The sequence below is a fragment of the Archocentrus centrarchus genome, chromosome 11 (genome assembly GCF_007364275.1).
Source record: "Archocentrus centrarchus isolate MPI-CPG fArcCen1 chromosome 11, fArcCen1, whole genome shotgun sequence".
Classification (NCBI taxonomy): Eukaryota; Metazoa; Chordata; class Actinopteri; order Cichliformes; family Cichlidae; genus Archocentrus; species Archocentrus centrarchus.
In genome coordinates, this window is record NC_044356.1 from 25373382 (window position 1) to 25399184 (window position 25803).

The 25803-nt window shown below is 42.2% G+C and overlaps 1 protein-coding gene across 1 annotated transcript; it reads left to right on the plus strand.

Annotated features, from left to right (window-relative positions):
• Positions 1–4369: 4369 nt before the first annotated feature.
• trak1b (trafficking protein, kinesin binding 1b) lies at positions 4370–25515 on the plus strand. Its single transcript, XM_030741487.1, has 18 exons — positions 4370–4522; positions 5282–5476; positions 13805–13881; positions 14011–14127; positions 14205–14305; positions 14463–14568; positions 14658–14736; positions 15994–16124; positions 16229–16303; positions 16414–16551; positions 16630–16706; positions 17812–18060; positions 18196–18473; positions 20298–20416; positions 20733–20940; positions 21061–21166; positions 22455–22580; positions 22838–25515. The coding sequence occupies exons 3-18, from the start codon at positions 13831–13833 to the stop codon at positions 23430–23432; spliced, it is 2556 nt and encodes an 851-aa protein (XP_030597347.1). The 5' UTR covers positions 4370–4522; positions 5282–5476; positions 13805–13830; the 3' UTR covers positions 23433–25515.
• Positions 25516–25803: the final 288 nt, after the last annotated feature.

A 25803-nucleotide genomic window follows, 5' to 3' on the forward strand; every position in this document is an offset into this window, starting at 1 on the left:
CAAGAAAGGCCAGAGCAGACTCTGCCTGCTCAGGAAGCTGAAGTCCTTTGGGGTGCAGTCAAGCAGGCCAGCTGTCATGGGCTGCTCCCTGGACAATGTGGAAGTGGTGATGGAGAGGAGGATGATAGGAAGGCTGCCCTTCATGTAGTCCAGGGATCCTCACATCCAGGCCTTGAGAGCCGGTGTCCTGCATATCTAAAACGTGCAGGACACCGGCTCTCGAGGTCTGGATGTGAGGATCCCTAATGTATTCAGATGACTCCCACCCCTTGTGTGACACTGTGACAGCTTTGAGGAGCTCCATCGGTGATAAGTTGTTTTACCCAAAATGTTTGAGGGAGTGCTGTCACAGGTCTTTCCTCCCTGCAGCAGTCAGACTTTTTAACCAGCACTGTTTCCAGAAATAGAAGTAGTCTACTACTTTCTACTTTAACTCTTATACTTTCTATTTTTATTTTTATTGTATCTTAGTTATTGTTTGCACTCTGTACTATATCTTTGCTGACTTTATACTGAATTTCCCCATCGTGGGACTAATAAAGGGATTTATTTTATCTTATCTCGTCTCGACTCTCAAGCAGTGGTGACAGCAAGAAAAAATAACTCCCTTTTAGCATGAAGAACCCTCAGGCAGAATCAGGCTCGGGGAGGGACCACACTGCCATGACCTGCTGCGGAACAGAGAACAGAAAAAAGAGGAGCACAGAGAGATCATAAATAAACAGGGCAAAAAAGAAAAATCAGGAAGATGAGACAAATGTTAATGATGTACAGTAGTGGCATATAAACACGCAGGGATTTAAAAGAGGGTGGATGAGCGCATTAGAAGAAAACCCCCAGCAGCCTGAACCTTCTGTAGCCCAACCTGAGCCCTTAGCCATGCCTGTTTTCTCTTAATGGCAGGAGTGTTTATAAGATATTTTAAAATAGGATGGCACCAGGAGGGCCTGGACCCAGTTGCCCCCCCTTGTAATTTCCACCCATGGCTGCACTGATATGACAGAATCTGTTGTGCTTTTGGGGGGGGGGGGGGGGGGCCCTGGTTTATCCACACCTCAGGTCTCAGAGCAGCTCATTTGCACTGATGGAGCTGGCTTTCAGTTCAGGATGAAGCTGAATTGATTTGTATTAAATTAGTTGGACAACAGCAGCCTCCGTCTCATCCGTACAGCTGGTCAAGTAGAAAGAATGCACTGAAGATCGGTGGGAATTGAACAATCAACATTAAAGTAAAAAAGTATCTGTTCGTGAAAATATGTAGGCTATTGCATGATTGAAAATGCAATTAAAATAGTCCTATAAAGATTTTAAAGGTCCTCTAATTTAATCTTGTCTGCAATGACCGCTCCAACCCCTTCTTGTTAGGTGCGTGTGACGTCACTAATGTGTGGTCCGGATCGGGTTGGGTGCCTCCTTTGGGGGAAAAAAAAGTCAAGCCAGTTACAGTTACGCAGGAAACAAAGCCCCGCCGTGCAATTAAAAGCACGAACGCATTTTTCTAAAAATTTCATAATAAAATAAGTAATATTTGAAAGTTGTGCATAATTATAATGCACGTAAACCATAAATAATAAAATCATCAACTGAAAATATAAATTGATTTTAAGTTGATCATTATCCATCTTTCACTGTATTCTACAGTCGCCTACGTACTACACTGGCTTTATTTATTTATTTTTCCGAAGAAAAATATTCCCTCAAAATGCAGAAGAACGGGGGAAATGCAGAATATAAATTCACACTTTTTTTTCTACTCGTAAAGATTTTATTTTGAAGGTCGAGGCCAGAAGTCCTGTTATTCTCCTGCTGTGTGGCGTGACGGCGGTGAGGGAGGCTCATCGCAGGGAAAGTGAGAGACCAGCGCGAACAGAGGGAGATGGCTGAAGGGAAGAAGGGGTGGACCAGGTCAGGAGCGAGTTTGGAAACCGGTCTAAGGTGACCTTGATAATCCAGAGGTGTCTGCGCAGTGGAAGGAGAGTCCAGAGCGCCCAAATCGCCCATCACAGCGCTCCGCCCGGCCTGCGCACGGACTGTGTGACAGGCTCCGTCTTTGGCTGCCCATCCTGGGAACATTTTCACTGTCTGCCTATTTCCTAGGTGCGGGATTGCTCAGCTGCACCCGAGTCCTTCTTGGATCATTGAAAGAGGAAGCATACTTGGATCGGTCACTGTGAGTGTCCGTACAGGGGCTGATACGCTGCTGTCACGAATAAATGGTTTTAATGGTGATGCCGTACATCCTAAGGTCAGCTGATCAGGTTCGGCTTCTTATTTACATACTTGTAAGGTGACGGGATTTACAAAAACCAAGATTCGCATCTGCGGCCGGTGCTGATGTAGACGAGGCCACGCCCTCAGACAGCCTTTTAATAACACTGTTCATGCCCCATGCATGAATGAACCCTGGCCTATTTACTGCAGCACAGTCAGCAGGAGCAGCTGTCAGCGATGTAATATTTGGGCCTGCAGGACATCCAATTAGCAGCTCATGTTTCCCCTCCTCAGTATTAGAGTTCATTCATTCTTGTCTGGTTTAATGCATGAAAATATGGAGATATCGCATATAGATATGTGATGAAAAAGTAGCTCTTATTCCCAAACGCTCGTGCTTTTTATCTTTTCTTTGAGGAGGTTTTTACAGGTTGGGGGGGGGGGCAGTGATTGGGATGCTTACAGTGTGTGTGTGTGTGTGTGTGTGTGTGTTTTATCCCAAATCTGCATGTGTGCAATGTCAGTTCAAATTAGAACACACACACACACACACACACACACACACACACACACACACACACACACACCCCTATTATGTGTTTTTTATGAAAAGATTTTAAACTCGAAAATTCCCATAAAATGCTGATCTAACACTGAGTTGTGTGAGTTCAGCTTTCACACTGCTGCAGTGGGAAAGACATCCCAAGGTTGCAGCTACAGTGATAACAGAGACCCATGTTTGCACTTCTGTCTTGTGTGGTCACACAAGGACTTTATAAGTCCACTTTGTGCACCAGATGTCTTTCTTATGCAGCTTCAGAGGCAACCAACTATTCATACAACTGGCTCACACAAACTCTCATGCATATGCACAGAGACTTCTATTGTGGCTCTATTTTTGTCCTGCTCCCCGAGCTGCAGCACTGTCTGTTTGATCTGAGACTCAGGTGAAATTTGTTTCATCTGGTGTGTGTTTTCAAATCATGCCCTGCTGTGCGTCTGCCTCGACACACTGATCCCTGCAGGATACAGACAGAGATGTACAAGGTCACCATGAGTGAGCACTGGTGTGTTTATTTCAGACAGGGATCACAATACAGTGGGTGACTGCGAAAGAGGCCTTCTCGGGTGACTGTGTGGTCAGGAGGAAGAGGCTGGCTAGAGGATAAAAGGTTTGTCCTTTTAATTTAACGTTCCTGGATCGATTTAGTAGAACTTGCTTACTTCTGTTCTCCAATATAAAGTCGTTATGAAGAGTTGCGCAGGGGACCTCTTCTGCACATTTCCAGCTCCATATTTTTTTTAATTTCACTGGAGTAGCTTTGCATGATTTACAGTTCAAAATAATATTTTAATATCTTATACTGGGCCTTGGTGCAGCCCATCAGCTCATGCACTCTCTCTCAAGCCATTTCAGCTCCCTTTGTGCCACTTTTCTTCTTGTTGACTCGCCCTTGCAAACGGAAGGTTTAAAAAGTAGGTGGGTGGAGCTTCTGCTCTCCAAGCCAGAACTGTGTGCCTGAGATGATCGTATTAAGGATGTCCACTCTCACTGACACCAATCAGAGGGGGGAAAAATGTTAGAAATGGAGAGTTTATTTTATTAACCTTTATTTTACCAAGAAAATCCCTTTGAGATTTAGAATCTCTTTTACAACAGAGAGGTTTGAACCTCTTTCGGCTAACAGAGATTAATTGCAAATATCCTGAGCTCATAATTTGAAACTTTGGCCATGTTTAATATGAGCATCCACTATTTTGACAGCATATATATATAAAACAGAAAATAGAGCAAAGTATAAATGGTCTGCTGTCTTGCTACTTATGAAAACTGGTGTGTGCAGTGGGTACACTGTGGTTTATGCAGCTTGTTGGCAGGAAGCACAGTGCAGAGTCAGCAGCAGCACTTGTGCTTAAAGACTCTTTAGGGAAAGAGAGAGACACATTGATTGAAGCAGACTTTGGATTACAGCTCTGTAAAGGTCTCTACGTCTCTCTTTCTCTCCCTCTGTCCATCCTCCTTTCCCCTCTCTTCTGTCCCCTTCATGTGTCTGTATCTGCTGTCTCTTCTCTGCCACGTGGACCTGTTAAAACAGTGGAGCTCCAGCTCCATGGACCCCGTCTCTCTCCACTAGTGAGAGGTGAGCCAAGCTGGCCTCCCCAGCCCCCTCCTTGCTCCAGGACCCAGAGGCAGAGCCTGAGCCTGATCAACTGCACATCCACGAGGAGCAGTATGTGAGCGAGGGCGAGTATAACCAGCCTGACCCACGCCTGGCGCCTCCCGACTGCAGGGACGCCGAGACCATCACAGGTGCAGTTCATAGTAGAAATATCCTTAGAAGAGCTCTGAATATCAAAATATCCAAATATACATTCAGTTTTCATTATGCAACTCAGTATTTAGTATTGTCTGCTTATAGTGTGGTAGTTATTGTTGTAATAAATAAGAATAATAAATGATCTTTTTTTGTAATTTTAGCAATGATAAAATGCTTTTTCTTCTGCTTAAAAAAATATATTTTAAATGTGGAGCTAAAAATAGTTTTCAAAATAATAGTTACTTTTCATCTGATTGATTACTCCTCGTAAATGGTAGATTTGAACCCGCAGGTGGGTGGGGCTTCTGCACTCACAGCCAGAGTTGTGTGCCTGAGATGACCATATTACAGATTTCCACTCTCACTAACATCATATAGAGCCAAGTAGAGTAAAACCTGTTTAAATCTGAGGATTTAGAGGAACCTGAGGTTTTGTCTGAACACAGTCTTACGTGAAATGATCTTTTTATTTGAAACACTGGCTGTGTTTAATATAAACAGTGTAACAGGATAAATCTGACATAAAATAAGGAAAAGCATCAAAGGTCCTCTTTGAAAAAATATGAATTTTTAAATTATTCAGATTGTTTCAGCATCATTTTTTTTGTCTTGTCAATTTTTTAAGCTTACTTTTAAATGTATAATCAGAACTGACGTCAGCATCACAAACCTGACTCGCTGCTGTCTCACAGCGAGTGAGCAGAGAATACATCCACCCCTCTTGTCTCATCCTCTCTCTCCGTAATGGTCAGATGTGTGCAATAGCACTGACCTGCCCGAGTTTGAGATCATCAGTCTTCTGGAGGAGCAGCTGCCAGTGTACCGCTTGCGGGCTGACACCGTCTACGGCTACGACCATGACGACTGGCTCCACACGCCCCTCGTCGCGCCCGAGGCCAGGCTCGACCTGACCACCGAGCAGATCGAAGAGACACTCAAATACTTCTGTAAGTCTGCCTGACTTCCCCGATGCCTCGATTGTTTTGTTTCATATTCAGACAGAGTAAAAATAAGAAGGAAACACTGCTGAAGGCATGGCTTCAGAAGCGGATGATTTTACACCAGAATCCTCCAACTGGTTCTCACCATGTTACATACAATAACATGGTATTTACCATATTTAATAACCAAATTTCAAATGGTAATTAAAGGCACAAATGGGAGTGGGCATATACTCAAACGGGGTTGATGTTCTAAAAAGGTACTTGGGAGTTTTTCCTCACCCTTATGGGCTCCTGTCCCCAAAAGATTTGTGAACCCCTCCTCAGGAAGATGAAGATTCATCTTTAAACTTTGAACACAGCCTGTCTCAAATAGTCTTTAAGGACGTTTTTTGACATCTCGTTCAAATTGAGTGAATATGTTTCTTTAAATCCAAAGCTCAGAGCTAAGTTATAAAACCGTCTGGATACTTTGTAACCTGAGAGCAAACCCTTTATTTCTGTTTGGCCCTGAAACATGCATGCATCTTTGTTTATTCAAGATAATTGCTGTGCTCCCCATATATCATATCAGCACTCTGCTTAATACGCCGACCCAGCAGAGGCTTTATGAGTAAGGAGAAGAGGTTTATAGAGTAAGGACAGCACTGTCTGCAGAGGCTTTCTCGCATTAAACATTAATATTAACTCTTGCTGTCAGCACATTACATATTGCTTTGAATTTTTGATATAACCCAGCCACTGTGGGGCCACAAGCCAGGGGAGAGTTGAGTCAACAAGGGCATCCGGCTTAAAATCTCTGCGAAATCAAACATGTGGATCATCAAGATGTCCTGAAGGAGGACATGCAGAGGGTTGATAAGGATGATAGGGTGAGATGGAGGCAGATGATCCACTGTGATGACCCCTAAAGCAGCTGAAAGAAGAAAAAACATCATCAGATACGTTTGAGTAGAGTGATCATCTGTGAGATATTTGAATTCATTTGTTGGATTGTTTCTTTTCTATTCTGATAGAGTCTAGTTTGGCCTGTGTAGACAAAGCTGAGATTTTAGCCTTCACCCACATGGTTGTGTCTACAAACCCAATTCTGAAAGAAGTGGGGTCAATATGAACATAAACACAGAATGCAATGTTTTGTGAAGTTCATACATCTTCAAGATGCCTCCTGTATGGAGAAACTAGTCGCATGCATTGCTCAGGTGTGATTTTACCCCATTCTTCCACACAAACCCTCTTCAAATCCTGAAGGTTTCCTGGGTTCCTGCCAAAGAATTCACTTTTGGTCTCATCTGACCAGACTATATCTTCCCAGTATTTCACAGGCTTGTCTAAATGTTGTTCAGCAAACTTAAGACGTGCTTCAACATGCTTTTTCTTCAGCAGTGGAGTCTTGGTGGGGAGCGTGCATACAGGCCACGGTGTTTGAGTGCGTTACTTAGTTCCTTTGAAACAGTTGTACCTGCTGATTCCAGGTCTTTCTGTAGCTCTCCACCAGTGGTCCTTGGCTCTTGGACAACTGTCTGAAATCTTGTGGGAAGCACCTGGTCGTGACCGGTTTGTGGTGAAATGATGTTCTTTCCAGTTCTGGATTATGGCCCCAACACTGTTTACTGGAACCTTCAGCAGTTTAGAAATTCTTCTGTAGCGAATGCCATCAGTATGTTTTGCAACAATAAGGTTGCAAAGCTCTTGCGAGAGCTCACCGGGTTTATCCATCATGAGATGTTTCTTGGTGATGAGAGACCTTTTTATAGACCATCAGTTGGGACTGAATCAGCTGAAATTAATTTGCACTAAGTGGCAGGATTGTTTTTTAATTACTGGTAGATTTCAGCTGGTGTCATGATTTTCCTTGCCTTTTTACACCTCCCTTTCTTCATGTGTTCAATACTTTTTCCCTGTGTCATTTCTCATTATTATATATAACTTAATTTATGGACATCTGCGGTTTGATTTCTTTGCACGTGTGGATTGGATGGGTTGTTACAGACATCTGGTGAGAATTTCATGTCAATAGCACCTTTAAGAAATATATTTACTTAGAAAATTGGTGACACATTCAATACTTATTTTACCCACTGTAAATCCATATTTTATTCAGATAGAATATAGAAAACATATCAAATGTTTAAATTGAGAAAATTCACCATTTTAATAAAACAATAAGGTCATTTTGAATTTGATGGCAGCAGCAGCACGTTTCAAATAAAGTGGGGACTGAAAATCACGGGCATCCAATACAGACCTTTGGCTTTGTCCTTTGTGCACAGAGATTTATCTTTTGGTGATAATATGAAACGTAGATAGCGAGATATTCAAAGTCTTTGCAATTTTACATTTCCTAATGCTGTGAACCTGTTCACCCATATGGCAATAAAACCTTCTGATTCTGATTCTGATTCTGATTGAGGAACATTATCCTGAAATTGTTCCACAATTTGTAGGTGCATTTTTTTCTACAGATTCTTGAGCCTCTGCCCACCTTTACATCTCAGAAACTTTTATTCTCAGTTATGTTCCTGACCTCTGATTAGTTCCAAAATGTTCTTCCAGCTGATTCTTTTTGTACCACTTATTTTTCCAGGACTCTGCTGCCATCAAATTCAAAATAAGCTAATATTTTTTTTGTGAAATAGTAAAATATCCCAGTTTTAACATTTGGTGTGTTTTCTTTGCTCTGCTGTGAATAAAATGTGGGTTTATGAGATTTGAACACCATTGCATTCTGTTTTTATTTACATTTCACACAGCATCACAAAGTTTTTTGGAGTTTGGATTGTACTTTCATACTGATAGGCTTGAGGTTGTGGTTCAATAGTAAATTAATATTTCTGTTATTTTCTAAATAACTTTTTTTCTTGCCCTGTATGGAAAACTGCATGAACCTGAGGAAAGATGTGAAGGAGAATTCGTTAAGCCTTAGGAAGAGAGAAAGAATCTGACTGCACTTTAAGGCTTACTTGCACGTTAGGTGTTGCCCGGCCTGTAGTGTTGAAACTATAATCTCCTAAAGATGGACTTTAAAGAGTGCTGTGTAATTTTATTGTTGTTTGATGCAGGCTGGACATAAACCTGAACAAATCAGTGCAAAATATCTCCTCATTAGTAAGACTGGAATTAAAACGTACCAGTCAGAAGTTGGTAAATGTTGCTCACCCAGCTGTCCACTCATCTTTTCTCTTCCCGCTGAAGAGGTGTTCCACTTTTACTCTCCCATTCTTACAGCTGTCATAATCTCTGAAGCCAAATGGATTAATGATATCCCTAAATTCTGATAAAACAAGACATAAATTACACCACAACCCCCATTTAACCGTAATCACTTAAAAATATCTAATTATGTTTATTTACAAAGGACTTCACACAAGGACCCGCCTTCATAACAAGCAGATTTTTTTTAAAAGTTGTGTATGGCAGCAAACTTCTGTCATAACTTGTGAGAGTAAGAGGACCAATCAGCAAATCACAGGCAGGAAGTAAAACTAATACAGGACACTACAGAAAACGAATCTACAAAATAAAACAGGAAATAGCCAAAGAAGACTAATACTATGCTGAATACCAACACTTGAACCCGAGAACCAGATAAAAACCAGAAAGAGCGAACTAATCCCGAGAAAGACAGGAAGCAACTGAAAGCAGATACTTAAAAGTATCACAAGGGAGCAAAGTTACCACAGAATAACCAGAAAATAAAACCGCAGTTCAACCTTCAAAGTACCAACCAGGGTTATAATAGTTTTGGATTTTACATTATAGTTTAGTTTTAGTTAGTTTTTACTTTTTTTTCTCTAATTCAGTTAGTTTTAATTAGTTTTCAGAGTGGTTTTGCTCGTTTTTATTAGTTTTTATTTTTGGTTTTATGCTTAGTTTTAGTTAGTTTCAGTATTAGTTTTAGTATTTTCATACTTAATCAGGTACGCTTTAAAGATACCCTTTAAAGAAATAAATTCAGCAACCAACTGTTCACAGACAGCAGAACTACATGCTAAATGTGTGTAATATTAAGGACACACATGAACATCAACAGGGAGAAACTGCTAACAATATGAACTCCAAAACTCGATAAATTCTACAATAAACTCCCAATAAAGTTCAGCCTCAGGGCAGCAGATTAACAACAGCTACATGTGGTGTTTGACAAAAACAAACTCCTTGAAGGAGTCAAAGCTCAAATCCAGCTGCATCCTGATGTTCTCTCCACCTGATGCTGCTTCTGTTTTGGAGCTAGCTTGGTTAGATGCTCGCTGATTAGACTTGAAGGGTCTTTGCGGCCTATGTAGCCTACGGAAGTGTCCGACCTCATTTATGCATGTATAGCTGGATTGCGTGTGTTAATTACCTTGTGGTTGTGTGCTGGGGGGTTTTTTTTGGTCCTTGCTCTTTGTGCTCAGTTTTTAGGGTGCAAACATATTTGTCCCTGTTTTTTCACTTTCTTCATTTCTTCACATCCATTCCCATAGTTTCAGCAGCTCCCTCCCGGAATTTGCTGACATTTGTGAGTCCTTATATTGATGCTTTGATTATTAGTCCTGATTGTTATTATCTGACTGATAAAGTAGCCGGAAACGCAAAAGGACTAAACACAACGTTGTGGGCTGCGTTGACCCGACGAGTAGTCACGTTTCTCTGGAGGTGGAGGCCAGGTTGCCTTGTAGGATGAGAGCGGTTTCCGTAGCTGCCTTGTGTGCGCTTCTCAGGTCTACTTTGATGTTGGTGTTTTTTTTCCTGACTAAGAAGTGTTCCGTACATCATCCACAACATCATCCACAACAAGACACTCGCTGCTATCTGTGCTATCATAGTAAAAAAAAAAAAAAAAAAAAAAACACCACATGGGACTCTCTGAGGAGCAGCGCGGTGTGCGCACGCACGCACATGCGCACCCATTTGCCCGACGGCGTTCCGAGCTTAAACTCGGAGAGAGAAAAAAATGATTTCATATCAATCCACAAGACTTTTGAAAAAATAACAATATCTATAATTGCAGTTAGTTTTAGTTAGTTTTGTAAACTCACAATTCAGTTTTAGTTAGTTGTCGTTTCTTCCTTTTAATTTTAGTTTTTATTTATTTCAGTTAACGACAATGTTTTTTCAATTTCAGTTTTCGTTATTTCGTTCGTTTTCGTTAACTATAATAACCCTGGTACCAACACACACAAGGGAACACACACCTGAGACTGTTCACTAGAAACCGAAATTAAGATGAGCACAGGAAGACTAAAGGGAAAACACAGAGAGAACTAAACACCAACACTAACCAGTAATCTGAAACCTAAATGCAATAAAACCCAAATACTGTGCTGTAAACATAATGGACTATCAAAAACTAAACGAAGGTTATAACAGCAGAACACAAGGATCGAGGAACCAAATCTAATTAACAAACACTAAACTAATAGACTCCCAAAGCAGCAAGAAAAGGCCCAAACATGAGTGAAAACTAACAGCTGATTTAGACGTCTGGGGGGGTTGTCTCTGTAGACCAGTGACGTGCAGTCAGGGGAGGCAGGTGAGGCACGGCCTCACCTGTCATCGTGGAAATATAAAATTAAAAAATAAATTAAATGGTTGTATTCATTCAGTGATTTGTATTTTAAAGTTCTTTTCCATTTAACTACACCATTTTTAGATTAGTTTTTTCAAAATCGCTGAATTTTCGCATTTGCCGGTCAAATACTAAGAGACGAACGGTGAGGCACCAGCCCGGCGAGCCGCACCACGGATTGCGCAATCCGTGGTGCGGCTCAGTATAGTCATTGCCAATGACTACTAACTGTGCTGGCATGCTATGCAGTGAGACCGGATTACTTTCCGGTCTCACTGCACTTTTACTATATGAACTAAATTTCCATATTTTAGCTGGTGTATATAATGCACAGTTTATTTTTTGTTTTTTTCATTAACAACTGTATGTGTGTGTAATGCATTCTTGTGTTGAGCGATCATGAAACTGCTGCGAAGAGACACTAGGTGAGGCACGCAGTTCTCGTGCCTCATGGTAGGGGGCGCTGGTGATCCCAGGGACTCTACGACTCCTCGGCGGCAAGCTACCATAAACAGTTAGCAAGGCCAGTTAGTTTTTCCTGTTGCTTGGCCTTATGTTCAACATGGAAGATTACATAACTCAACTGAAAGAATTTTCTAAACTGGACTTTCAATCGAAGCAGAAGATAATAATTAAAGGAAGACCAACACCGGAGCTAAAAGGTTTGCTTCAGACTATGTTAATGTTAAACAAAACAACTGTTGCCAATCAAATGGTGAATAAGCTATATGTTTGTAAATCTGATGTGATGACGTCAGTGCCTCACCAGTCACGACCCTCACCGCACGTCACTGCTGTAGACCTACGGTGTAATCGACGCAAGTGGCTGATGCCATTACCACCATTCATGCATGTTCATGGTGCATTATGTGTTAATTATTGTGGCAGTGCCACAATAATTTTTCCCACTTCTTCGTACATTCCCTCACATCCCTTCCGATAGTTTAGGCAATCTCCCTCAAGGAGTTTGCTGACATCTATGAGTCCTTATATTCAGGCAGTAGTTATTATTATTCTCTCGCTGACAAATTCAAAAAGTGCTGCAAAAAAAAGTAACGAGAAAGGCACAGAAGGAGTTGACAGCATTGAACAAGCCATTCAGAACAGCTGTGGGCTGAACCGACGCAACATGTTAGTTACATTTCCAGGGAGCTGCACTGCGTAGGTTACAGAAGGGTTTGTGGTAATGATGTACCAATAGCAGTGATTTAATACATTAGTATATTCATCTATTTTAAGAGCAAAAAGAAGAATGAAAAACAGCAGAGCCCACTAAATAAGAAACAAGAATCCAAAAAATTCCAAGAAACTCAAAAACCCAAGTCGAAGATCCAGCCCTGTGACACCTTCCTAAGCAAAATTAACTATTCAGCTGTAGCCAGGATGTCTCTGTTTCTTAAATGCATTGTGCTCTGAGTGAATGAGTTAATGATTTCTGTGTGTTATTTTTCAGCTCTGACGCCTGAACATAGAGATCAGATGTTTAATCGTTACTGAGGAACTTACTGTATGGAGTGAGGAGGAAGTTCATTCGCAGGTTCCTAGTCTATTGTGTTAGGGAGCTGTTAGCAGCATGATGGGTGGTAGAGAGTAGGAAGAGAGGTAAAGAAAGAAGTGGGAGTCATCTCTATTGGCTCTATCTTGCATCCTGGTTCCTCTCCTGCCCAATCACAACACAACTTCCACTTCACCTCCGCAGCTGCAAAGCCAAAACGGATGCTCTCATCTCTCTTCCCACCTCACGCTCACTCACAGGGATGTCCGTGTGGGTGGAGGGTATTATAGCCTGTGAGCCTGTCATACAGTAGCTGAACAGTGGCAGTGAGAGAGGCAGAAAGGGAATGGATCGGTGTCTGGACCAGTGGTCGTGTGCGCTCATCGACTTTCAACAAGGCAAGTGGAGGATATGGATATTAGAAAGAGCGAGATAGGGAGGTTAGAAAGAGATGAACGTGGGCTGGAGGAATGCTGCTGTAAGTAAGACAAGAAACGTAAAGTGAAAATCAGAAAAGAGAGGTCTGCTTAATGTGACTTGAGATGCAATCAAATTATTGCGGTGTTTCTTTCTTTCTAGTGCTTTGATTTTTGTTCACAGCACATTGAAGGTTGTTGTTACATTTTGCTTCCTGACTGCAGTAGATGACAGGTTGCAGTCTTGTTATTTCAGAGCTCCACTAATGCAGAAAACCGGCTCGAAACTGTGTCTTTTCTGGTTGATAGTTTTGCTCTGGTACTTGTCTCTTAGTTTGTTCTCCTCGCTAACATGTCACATGGCCACATGCCACTTCCCATGGTTCTTTGTTGTGCATGTGTGAGTCAAACTGGATCACAGTTTCAACACTGTTACCTAAATTTACTTTCAGAAATGGGACATTTCAGGGAGTTTATTTAAATTATTGTGTGTTCGTTAGAGTAGTAACAGTATTACAGAGGCTTACCATAATGGATTCAATAACTTTGTACAGCATGTCATCGATTTGAGCTCTGAAGTCAATAATTACTGTCACCCCGAGGGTAGCAGAGCCACATGCTGTGCGCCATGGAACACGACCCTTTCCCCTTTAACCCCTGCTGGTTCATATACAAACATATCAGTGGTGATGGAAGTGTTGCACACTATACATGACCACTGAGTTTGAAAAAATTGTGTTACATAATGTGGCTGTTTTTGCATGCAATCATACATGTTCACAGATCACAGCTGAAGTGATGGGATGATGAGAAGGTCGTTTGCAGTTTTGTCATTTTGACACTCGGTTGGGATGTTTTTGTTATTTCCACAGTGCTGTGTGCTGACAGAGTGGGCCAGATGACGAAGACCTACAATGACATTGATGCTGTCACACGTTTGTTGGAGGAGGTGAGGTGCTTTATTTTTGCTTATTCTATGAGTGTAAGTTAGCTTTTTTTTTATGAAACCAAATCATAATGAATCTTCTCTTCTCTTCTCTTCTCTTCTCTTCTCTTCTTCCTGCATTGTAACCAATAGAAAGAGAGAGATCTGGAGTTGGCTGCAAAGATTGGCCAGTCGCTTCTTAAGAAGAACCGAACTCTCACAGAACAGAACGAGTATTTGGAGGAACAAGTGGGGCAAATCACAGAGGAGGTGTGGCTCACAGAACTTTAGATCAACAAAAATGTTGCGTTAGGGTTAAGTGTTGAATAGTACCTGTCCTCTTGCAGGTGGCCCAGCTGCACCATGAGCTGAACCTGAAGGATGAGCTGCTGCAGTTTTACACCAATGCAGCTGAAGAGAGCGAGGATGAATCCAGCATCTCCCCAACGTTAGTTTCCTGTCTTTGTTACTTAATGTCACTCCTAAAGTCTGTGAATAGTGCCATTTACCATTTCACAGGTGTAAAAATATAACCAAAATCCTAGAACCAAACTAGACCCTCTGGCTGTAAGTTTCTTGCCAACTTTGTGTTTATCTTTCCAAAGGGGTAAGAAAAGCAAAGTGGAAACAGCTTCAGGAGGCTTTGTGAGTGACACACTCCAGAAGAAACTCAAAGAGCTGGAAGAGGAGAACCTGTCACTCCGCTCAGAGGTATCACACACATTAATAGGACCAACATGGAATGTGAGAAACCAAAAGGGCTCCAGGTATTTTGTCTAACTGTGGACGTCTGCTTGTAGGCTAACCATCTGAAGTCAGAGACTGAAACCTATGAAGAAAAGGAGCAGCAGCTCGTGAACGACTGTGTCAAGGAGCTCAGTGAGTCTTGTCTTGCCACTCGTTCCTCTGTGTATGCATACACATACAATTTTCAATTATGCGTTTTTATTTTCAAAACCTCCTTTAAAATAAAAAAAAGAGTTGGTATGCTGTGGAAAATGTAGATAAACATGGGCTAGCTTCCAGATTAAAAAAATAGGAGCCTTAAACCTGTATTCTAGCCGCAGGCCACCAGATGGTGATAGCTGTGGCTGCAAAAAGACTTCTGCTCTGAGAAAGTGTCTGGAGTTTCATTCAGTTTGGGTCGTACTGAATTAAAAACTTAAGTCTGTTTTGCAAATCTCAGTCACACTGTGATTCAAAATAGAGAATTACCTCTGGTATGAAACTGCACACTCACTGGCAGTCACATCTTGTCATGTCCTGCCAAGTCGTCAGCCAGTGATTGTAGGTCACACAGTCAGACCTGATTTTCTTCATCACATCCTGGTTTTTGCAACCATGATGGCGGAAACGCTGATCTTGAGGTTTTAAAATGGGACTTCAGAAGCCAGCGGGTGATATCACAGTAGCTACTTCCACCTCTTTTACTGTCTAAGGCAATGATGGGAATCATTTGAAATCATATCTTATTGATGCAGAAGAATGTTATTGTTAATGTAACGGTTAATTAGTAATATCACAGCTTTTACTTTTAAAGATGGGAAGGGTTCACTGGTTTTTATGGAAAACTGTATCGATAAATAGTTCAAAAGTTTAAGAATAGCATTTCTCAAAGTAAATTTGCAAAGAATTGTTCTATGGTAACTTTGACATGTATATCTGAGAAGGCACCTTTAATACTAAATGCTATATAGGCTGCAGGTTTGAATAAACACATACAGATGATGATTTTTCAGGGAAGGCCTTCCTTATTTAATACCAAATGACACTCAACAGCACGGCACTGTGGTAAAGGTTCTCCCTGTTAAAAAGGAGTTTTTCCATCTGATTTCTGGGGTTTTCAATATAATAACGTAGGGTCTGTATCTTGCAATGTAAAACATCCTGAGGCAGCTGTTGTGAATGTATATAAACTGAACTGAATTGAATTACAGTGGCAAAGTGTTAGTGGTGACAAAGTCAAAATGTCCACCTATTTAAAACAGAACAAAAAAGCCCATAAAAAACTTTCAGTACTTCTTTGACCTACTTTACTTAAATATAGATTTTAAAGGTTCCATTTCTTAGACTACTCAGCAGTTTTTCTTCTCACCCTTTTCTGTTCTCTTCTTGAACTTCCTTTCAAACTTTAAGAGTTGTCCAGTCTCCAGATCTCTGCTATAGCAGAGGAACTGGCCCGTAAGACTGAAGATGCATCGCGACAGCAAGAGGAGATCACACACCTCCTGTCTCAGATAGTAGATCTGCAAAAGAAAGCCAAATCTGTGAGTATATAAGCACACAGGAAAAGATTTCACTTATATTTTTACTGTTATATTATAGTCCTACTTAGCTGTTTGCTCACTCAAAGCTGCATGTTTGTGTCTAGTATGCTGTAGAAAATGAGGAGCTTTCTCAACACCTGCTGGCAGCTAAAGATGCCCAAAGGCAGCTCACAGCAGAGGTAACTTCCCTTTGCTTGGCAAGCTTGTCTCCAATCACAGATTGTTGCCTAAATACCGTGAATGCGAGTGCTGGTTACAAAGTTTAATTGCAATGTCGATAATACAACAGCTCCAGGAGTTAGAGGAGAAGTACTCTGAGTGCATTGAGATGCTGCATGAAGCTCAGGAGGAGCTGAAGAACCTGAGGAACAGAAACTACCCCGCAGGAACCCCACGCCGCTACCACCCGCTGGGGCTGTTCCCGATGGTGAGCTACAACAAAAATGTGTGTGTGCGTTTCTCTGCTTGTGTGTGCCTTCCTAAAAAAAAAGTTTTTATGTTACAGGACTCTCTGGCAGCTGAGATTGAGGGAACGATGAGGAAGGAGCTGAGTCTTGATGACCCAGAGTGTGAAGAACAGAAGTACGTATGGATGTGTGCAGAGCAGAGCAACAATTCCCAACCAGGGGTACAAGTTTAGGAACTGTTTGAGCAGAAGAGTCAACAGTTAGCAATAAGCAATGTATAGGCGACAGAAATAGATTAGTGCTAAATAACAGATCTGACACAGCTGGAAGTTGGAAATATTAGCTAAACTGCTAACAGTTAAAATTGTTAGCAATAACGGTTAAATTTAATGAATATATTTAAAATAAAGTAGTAGCTAAAGGTAGGCAAAGACTGGCTAAAATAGTATGTAAATAGTAATGGATAAATGGTTGAGATATTTCTACAAGCGTAACTGATAACTGGTAAGCTCCCAGGAGGAGCTCACCTCGAGGTGAAGAATAAGGCAACATAGCTTAGGCTTTCAAATTTGCATCTGAACAAACCACAAGATGTCTGAAACAACGTCCTTTCGATAGATTAGACCAAAGTGGCGATGTTTGGCCATATTTCCCAGGACCTGGGCACCATGCAGTCATTGACTCGACCGTGAACCCCTCTGTATACCAAAGTATTCCAAAGTCAAATATGAGACCATCTGGCCAACAGTTAAATCTTGGTGCAAATTAGGTTATGCAACAGGACAGTGACAGGTGTTGCACTGGCCTAGTCAATGTCCAGACCTCAACCCAATTGAAATGTTGTAGAGCTGTGCATAAATCAGTGCCCGCAAACCTCGATGAACTGAAGCAATGTTGTAAAAGGAGTGGGCCAAAATTCCTCTACAGCGACTTGAGAGACTGATAATGTCATACAGAAAACAATTGCTTCAAGATATTGCAGATGGCTCTACAAGCTGTTGAATCATGCGGAGTGCTTAGTTTTTCACAGGACTCCATAGCATCACACGACAACTTTCTTTTTCACAAGATTTTGTGATGGATGGTATTCTTTACTCCCACTGTTAGTCACTTTAAAGGCTTCAATGGTAAGAGGAAAAAAAAAAAATTCAAACATGAGATGTAATATTGATGAAGGTTCTTGAGTCTGTCTGGTAGCATTTTGGAGTACATTAGATTAAAAAGTTTGAGAATCACTGTAGAAGAGCCACTGTAATCCTCCTGTGATTGGCTGTGTGCAGGATCCATCGGAAACGTGTGTTTGAGACAGTCAAGAATGTTAACCAGACAGTTCGTCAGCGTTCTCTGACTCCAACCAACGCCAACATCCCGGGCTCCAACCAGTCCCTATCAGCTCGAACATCACCCCAATCGAGTGGCCTCTCCACACCCCACTCCAGCATATACGGTGGTGACCTTTGTGGAGAAAGTGTAGCCCTTGATAACCGAACACAGAGCATCCTAATGGAGACAGCATCCAATCAGGACAGGTGAGCCAACCAGGAAACCTGTTAAGACTGAGAACAGCTGCTGTCATCTACATGAATCAAAGTCACTTTTCTCACAAATTATTTGCTTTTGAAACATTTTGATTGATTCGTGTTTCAACCCTGCTCTGTCAACAGCACGGAGGCTCCAGAGAAGAAGACAAGTGGGGCTGAGGACCTGCGGCTTGCTCTGCGCCGCCTGTCTCTGCGCCGGCAAAACAATTTGAGTGAAAGGCGCTTCTTTGAAGAAGAGAGAGAGCGGCGGCGGGGAGGACATGCTGGGCTCCACGATGCCCTCGGCCAGGAGACTCTCTTAACTCCATCGGAAAGCATCATGTCCCTCGGAAACCTCCACCTCTGGGCCTCACGAGGGCCCTACCTCCCCGACAAACTTCAGATCGTCAAACCACTCGAAGGTGAGGTAGAAAGGGAGCGTGAAACGAGCTGCAAGGCGGGGAGGAACTGGGAAGGAGAGAGGCACCAAGGGGTCGGGACAAAAAAAGGGAGCAAGCGGGGCTTGGGAGCAGCCGGGGAGAAGAGGCATGATGGTCTACACACGCGAATGTTTGAGGGGGAAAGGGAGAGAGTGTGGGGATGGGTGAGGAAGACCGGAGCTGTAATAGAGAGGGAGAGAGGAAGGAGGTGGGCCAGAGACAGAGCTGGGAGCAAGAAGATGAGGAGTGCACAAGAGAGGAAAGAGAAGCCCCTGTCCCTGATGCTCTTCAACTCTTTCTGGTCTCTGATGCATCATCACAAGTCAGGCAGCTTTGCATCTCCACACACCTATTACAAAGAAACCCAACCCAGAGGGTGGCTGTAGGCACTCACGCACTACGTGGAGGAAAAAAAAAAGCATAGTCTGTCCAAATTATTTGCTGCTACTCATTAACAGATTTTGAGCTAAAAGGGAAACAAACTGACCTTTGGGTCAATGCAGTATGATAGAGACACAGTGGTATCCACACAGTAGTGTACACTTTGACACTTTGAGAGCTGGTGTCACTTCACTGAAGAGGGCGTGGCCAGTTGATTTCAATTTGACCACAGAAAGTCACACCTGCATTGTATCATACATCATGTGATTCTGTGTTGATTTAACCTTAAAGGAGATTGTGCTCATTCCCAGCTCAGTGCGAAATATTTATTATAGGTATAGATGAGCTTTACATGATTCTCAGTTCAAAATAACTTTGTTTATCTTTTACTGAACCTTGGTACCTTTTGTCCTTTTGTGGCTCCATCCCCACTTCTTTTAAGCCACCTTTCCTCTGATTGGTTGTCCCTCACAAACAGAAGGTCTAAAACTGAGTGGATGATATTAGGAACGTCTGCTCTAACTGACCATTGAGAGCAGTCTGAAGCTTGAGTTTGCTCATACTCTGATGTCTTTATATAAAGCTTTAGCCATGTTTAATATGAGCAGCCACTACTGTAACAGTGTACTCTGCATGTGACAGAAAATAAGGGGAAGCCTCAAAACAGGCTGCTTTGGCCTGTGCTGCCCTCTGCTGGTAATATTTTATACTTTATTTAAACTCTATCTACCCCTCACCTTGCAAACACCTAGATTGCATATAGAAGCCCTGCTGTTGTTTACATACATTTGTTTATATGCATTATTATATAAGTTATGTATGTGCATTGCTCTGTCTGTGATTCATTATTATTCATTCATGTCTTTCAGTTTTTTATGGTTTTTCTCTTTTTTTTTCACTTCACTCTGCCACTTCTTTGCTGCCTCTGTTTAACTGTCATTAATCCATGTGGCTGATTAATAAAAAGTTTCTCATTCTGATTTGCTTTTTCATCTCATTTCCTTTTCATATCATTCCTCTGCCATCCGTTGCTTTTTACTGTCTCTATGTTCATCTTTCTTTGCCATCCTGTTCACTTATATTAATACGTTCATCTTCAGAGAGAGAGATTGAAAATATATTTTTGTCCTTAAATGCATGAATTTATTGGTTATTTGTCATGCTTTTGCCCATTTGATCCTGCACTTCTATTGCAAAAGTAGTTACTCCTCATTTATAATAAGTACTACTTATAATTCTTTACCTATTAATGTGGGCCGGGCGTTTAAGCCTTAGCCAAACTAGGCAATACTAACAAGTATTTTCAGGACAGTGACGTGTAAAAAAATCAGCTGACCAGTTAAAATGTCTTAAAATTCCTCTAAATCTAAAGATCGTGTAGGTGCATTTAAGTACATTGCAGTTAAATCAGTTTCTCTTCACCAGGCTCTGCCACCCTGCACCACTGGCAGCAGTTGGCCCAGCCTCACCTGGGTGTGATCCTGGATGCAAGGCCAGGAGTTGTGCCAAAGGGCTACAGACCCCTAGAACTAGAGCTGGAGCAGGTCTGTGTGTGAGGTTTCTCAGCGTATATCTACTATGTTCACACAAAAGAATCTCTGTTGATTATATGTGCAACTGCATTGGTTTTGATAGAGGCTCACTGTCCTCTTTCCCCGTAAAGGTAATCAAACCAGATGGCAGTAAAATGCAAGAATTGTTTTTGTCATATTATCAAATAGCTTTCTGCCATCTGTCATCTCTGTTAGCTGGAGGAGAGTTCAAATAAAAAAGTGATTCATAAGATACATATTGACTAAAACAAGTCAAGAGGTGAAGTGATAAACAACCATCCTCGTATCACTGTTTGTGTGTGTTAAGGTGTATCCATGGGGCGGTTTTGAGGAGGATGAACCAGGAGAGCAATATTTCCAGAATCTTCCCACCTCCTCAGCTTCTGCCTCACCGGCGGTGTCCCTCACCTCCAGCACAGGTGACGCCAACCTCACACAGCCTCCAGTCACCCTGGCTCCACCTTCTCCACCCTCTCCATCACCGTCACCACACCTCAGCAACACTGATGCTCTGGGTGAGGACATATAGTACATTTAGATGTACTGTCTGTATGAATACTTTCACATTATTGAATCTGTTAAAACGCCACATTGTTGTAATTTAAAGTGATGGCCTGTGTGCGTTTGGCTTTCAGCGGCGTACTACCCAGGTAAATGCATGGCCCACACCAGCTCTACTTACACCTTTACAACCTGTCGGATCCTCCATCCAACTGATGAGCAGACGCGGGTTACGCCAAGGTGAGCAGCATCACTAAGTCTCTGCCCCGTGATCAGAGATAACTTTTTGCTGTTATTTGATTCACCAGATGTCACAAATAATGTTAGTTCAGGGAAACTCAGCCGTGATCCCAGCAGTTCAGCTGAGGGCTCAGCTGATACCTTTCTACACATTCAACTGGCAGTTCAATAAGGAGAAATCATTTTGAAAAGTTGAACATTTTTTATTGATATACGGAATTCAATTAATCTAATTGGCGGCTATCTCCGATGGCCTATCGAATCAGAACGGAATCCCAGGAATTAGAGTGAAGACGAGACGCTGGTGGTGGTGAAGATAAAGATGGAGGCTTGGATGGCGCACTTAGTGATTTGGATGAGGTGAAGATGGGAGGAATCTGATTGGCTTGAAGTACGTGCGCAGAAAGACAGCTGGACCAGAGCAATGACGTCAGCTTTGAGTTTGACAGCACGGAAAAGCAGAAGTGATGTGAAGAATAAATTAGCAGCCAAATACCCAGGAAAGCCAACAGAGGAGTGAAAACAGATCTTCCTTATTGAACCTACGCCTAAGCTTCATTTCTCATAATAGACACGCTGTTAAAGCTGCTTTAGCCTGCCTACAGCTGCTGCGTATTTGCAAGCCGCTTTGCAGCCCACTTTCACCCTAGCATATCCTTTAAATGCTGTTTTTGACTTAATCAGTATTATCAGTTATCAATGATGGTGCTCTGCTCTGAGCTGAGGGCCTTGCTGTGCTATGCCACCAAATGGAAATGTCACTTTTTTTTTCAATCTAGAGTGGCCCTGACTGCAGAGTTTTGCTTTTCTGCTAAAAAACAGCCTTATATGAACAGCTGTTACAACATTTATTAGAAACAATACATTTTTGTAAGAATTACCAGCTGTTTTTCTTTGAGAAGTGTGCGGTTTTAAAAAGTTAAAAGTGCACTTAATGACATTTCTTACACTGTAATCACAATAAAAATTAAGGGACAAATGCAAATGCAGTTTAAAAACAATATGCAACTTAATTTGATATGTGCTATTTAGATATATCATGCTCCTAGAAGCCTAAAGAGTGCTAAATGTGCACTCAGTCTGAATTTGACTGAATCTCGCAGGACGTGTCTCTGCAGGAACACTTAGTCAGTTTTCTGATAGACAGTGGGAAGCTGCTGAATAATACATGCAACTGCTTATAGTTCGAACACCTGCTGCAGTTCTGGTTTTAATGATGAGACGGCCTGAAAGTATGAATTTATTTATGTATTTTTTTACCTACCCGAAATATTCTCATTCCCTCCAGTTTAAACCCAGTGCCTGCATCGTCCTCCTGTGTGATGACCAGCACTCTTCTGGGTACTCCTGCTGCTACTCCCTGCACATCACGCAGGCTCAGTCTCAGGCCCTCTGAATCTTCAACTAATCTCAGGCAAGACGCTGCATATTCTGACATTTTCCCTGTTATTTAAAAAAAATAAAAATCTTGCTACACTGGGAAATCAAAGGCTTCTTTCAGCTAATTGTTGTATTTCATATCACATTGAATGTATGTATTGTTTTTTTTTCCTCAAAGCTAGCCAAAGTAAGTTTGCTCTGCACTTTACCACTGTATCATTGTGCAGAAGGAGTGAAGTGCTCCTTTAAAAAAAGCAGATTATGTGAATATTTTGTCTCATCCCCGTGCAGAGATGCAACACGCACCACCAGCACCTCCCTGGGGTTAGTACGTCTTCTCCAGGAGAGAGGAATCTCAGCAGCCATGTATCACCAGAGCCAGGGCCTGGAGCAGGGTAAGGGCAGCGGAGGAGTCCTATTAAGCACCACCATTGCCCCCAACAGAACACTCACTCCTGATCCTCTGCGCCCCTCCACCCCTCCAAACTCCCCCACAAGACAGGGGGCTTCAGCTGTGCCAAACTCTGCCGGCTTTGACTTCAAGAGTCCTTCTTATGAGAACTTCTTGGCTTCCAAACCGGCCCGTTCCATCCTGAAGGAGGTGACGGGGGGGATGAGAGGCAGACAGAGAGGGAGGGACTGCGAAAGCCAGACAGACGTTAGTGTGACCGTCCACAGTCTGAATCTAGTAGACAAGGTGAAGCGGCTGGGTGTGGCTGGAGCTCCAGGAGGCAGAGCAATGAGTACTGGTCCCATCTTGGGGCCTCTGGGTGGACTGCGTAGATCTGGCTCCCCTTTTGGGCCAGATGGAATGAGGAGGAACCGGAGTTATCCAGGTATGGTTGGCGCCAGCATGGCCATGAAAGCCCCAGGGCCCCAGGAGTAGTCTGGACTGCTGCTGGCCAAGAGGGTAGACAAGTAGGAGCCCAACAGGGCCAAGGACTGGCTATAGATCAGTCACCAGGAGCCCAAAAGAGGACTAATAATGTTCATACTGTACAACAACGACATGGCACTACTGACCTATTTATAATCACAGCTGCAGTTTTACATGAATACTACAACTCTATAGTGCTTTTCAGTGGTGATTCATGTTTGAATAACTTAAAGGGTTAGTTCATCCAAACTACAACAAAATATTCTCTGACATAAATCTGCTGGTAAACAGACTGAAAGAGTTTTACAGTACACAGCATTCCTCATTTAACTATTCACACCCACATTCATACAATCACTTAATATCTAACATTCACACACACAATCACACACCGATGAATGCATCGGGAGCAACTCGGGGTCCAGTATCTTACCTTAATGCTTGAAGAAAGGTATTTTATTCCAGTCAAAAGCTGAAACTCAACCCCTTCTGTCAAAAACATTTCCTGTAAAAGAAAAATGTTCATCCTGCAAATCTAACATTTTTGGGGCTACAGCAAACTGTGCAGTTTTCATCCTGGTTGTGGAACATTGGACCAGCTCCTTATCCTCTCAGGAATATTTAAGAAGTCGCAGGAGTTTGATCAACATGTCTACATGTGCTGTTACAGCTATTCTGTCCCTGGATAAATGCAGTTGGAGCTTGGTTGGTGTCCTTCCATTGGGTTTCTAGTTTGTCCCTTAGAAAGAGGGTGAGGATTCAGGCGGGACTCCTCCACATCAAAAGGGAGCAGCTGAGGGGGTTCAGGCATCAGACTAGGATCCCTCCTTGGCACCTAATAGGTGAGGTGTTTCTAACAGGCCCTATAATACTGGGAGGAGGTCCCCATCATCTGCCAAGACTGCTGCCCCGGCAACCTGGACCCAGATAAGTGGCAGAGGATGGATGGATGGATGGAGTATACCATAGGGCCCCCACAATCCTGAAAAGGATAAGCAGAAGAAGATGGATGGATCTCACAAGCGCCCCCACATCAAATGCTCCTGAGCATTTAGAAGTTGTTCCTCATCATTGTTAGCGTGTAGTTCAAAGCATTCTTCACCGAGCTGCTGTAAACTCTGATCACTCTGATATTCAGATATCTAAAATTCTGGACACACAAACTCATTTTTCTGTCATTTAATTTTACATAAATGGATGAACTGACCCATTAAGAACAGAATATACTGAAAGCGAACTACTGAAATATCACTCAGATTCCTGCTTTGGAGACTGACTCTGCTGGCTAGATGTAGTACTCCCACTCTTGCCTTTTCTGAAACACAGCCACAGGATCCCACGCACATCCAGACGCACACAGGTGCACTCTGTTAAATCTTCCATTGCACTGGCTGGCTATTTGTAGTCACTGTAGCACTGAAACATGCCTTTCTTCTTCGATATTACCAGATTAAGATTTCATAAGACATTAAAAAACATTTTTACACCATATACATAAAACCTGCCACCCTCACTCTCTCCCCCTTTTTCTTTTGCGCCTCATATTAATCCTTCTCGTAGGGACCAAGTGTGAGTCTGACGAGTCACTTTCACTAAATCACTGAATAGATTTCATGTCAGTATTAAAGGTACTTCAGTTTCATTTCCTAAATGGACGTTAGCCGGGGAAGTTGATGGATCCAGTTCCACTGAACTGGAGAGATCAATACGCTGAGAGATTGGCTTATTGTGGTTGGAAGCTTTCAGCTATTTTCGTTATGGTTTTATCAGAGAAATGAAGCAATATAGTGCCTCAGCCTTTTTTTGTTTAATGGTTTTTGTTTGTCATGCAGGTGTGAAGGAGCTCACGCAACCATAAACTGCACTTGTGTTTATTTATTTTTTAAAATCCTATCCTGAATTTAAGCAATTTTTCATAAATATACCGTTGTCTTACACACTGTATATATATATATATATATATACTGTCCATGGTCACTGTAATGTCTGTAATGGCACATGTAAAGACAAACCGTTACGTGTAGTGCTTAACCAAGAACCACACATCACTGTAAGTATCTGGGTGAGCATGTAATCAGGGTTTTTTCCAAATAAAAAGTAGTCAAACAATAATTTAATAATAGGATTTTTCCTTTCTGTGTGATGCAGTTTGAAAAACATGATTCACTCAGAGCTGGGGCAATAATGACAAGAAGAAGAAGAAGAGCCACGCACAGGAAATTATTACTTACCCTCCTCCAGCAGATGGTGCTCACAAATAACTCGACGCACGGTGAGGCTGTGTATTGCCCTCATCTGTCTGTCTACAATCATAATCCATTACCCATTCACCATCTGTATCTCATGGAGGGATATGACGAAGGCTGCTTATTAAACTTAG

Bases quoted from the DNA above. Each gene is read 5' to 3' on its own strand.
- trak1b (XM_030741487.1), top strand. From the start codon at position 13,831: ATGACGAAGACCTACAATGACATTGATGCTGTCACACGTTTGTTGGAG. The intron at 14,737-15,993 runs GTGAGTCTTGTC...TCAAACTTTAAG, and splicing joins CGACTGTGTCAAGGAGCTCA to AGTTGTCCAGTCTCCAGATC. The intron at 16,552-16,629 runs GTGAGCTACAAC...TTTATGTTACAG, and splicing joins CGCTGGGGCTGTTCCCGATG to GACTCTCTGGCAGCTGAGAT.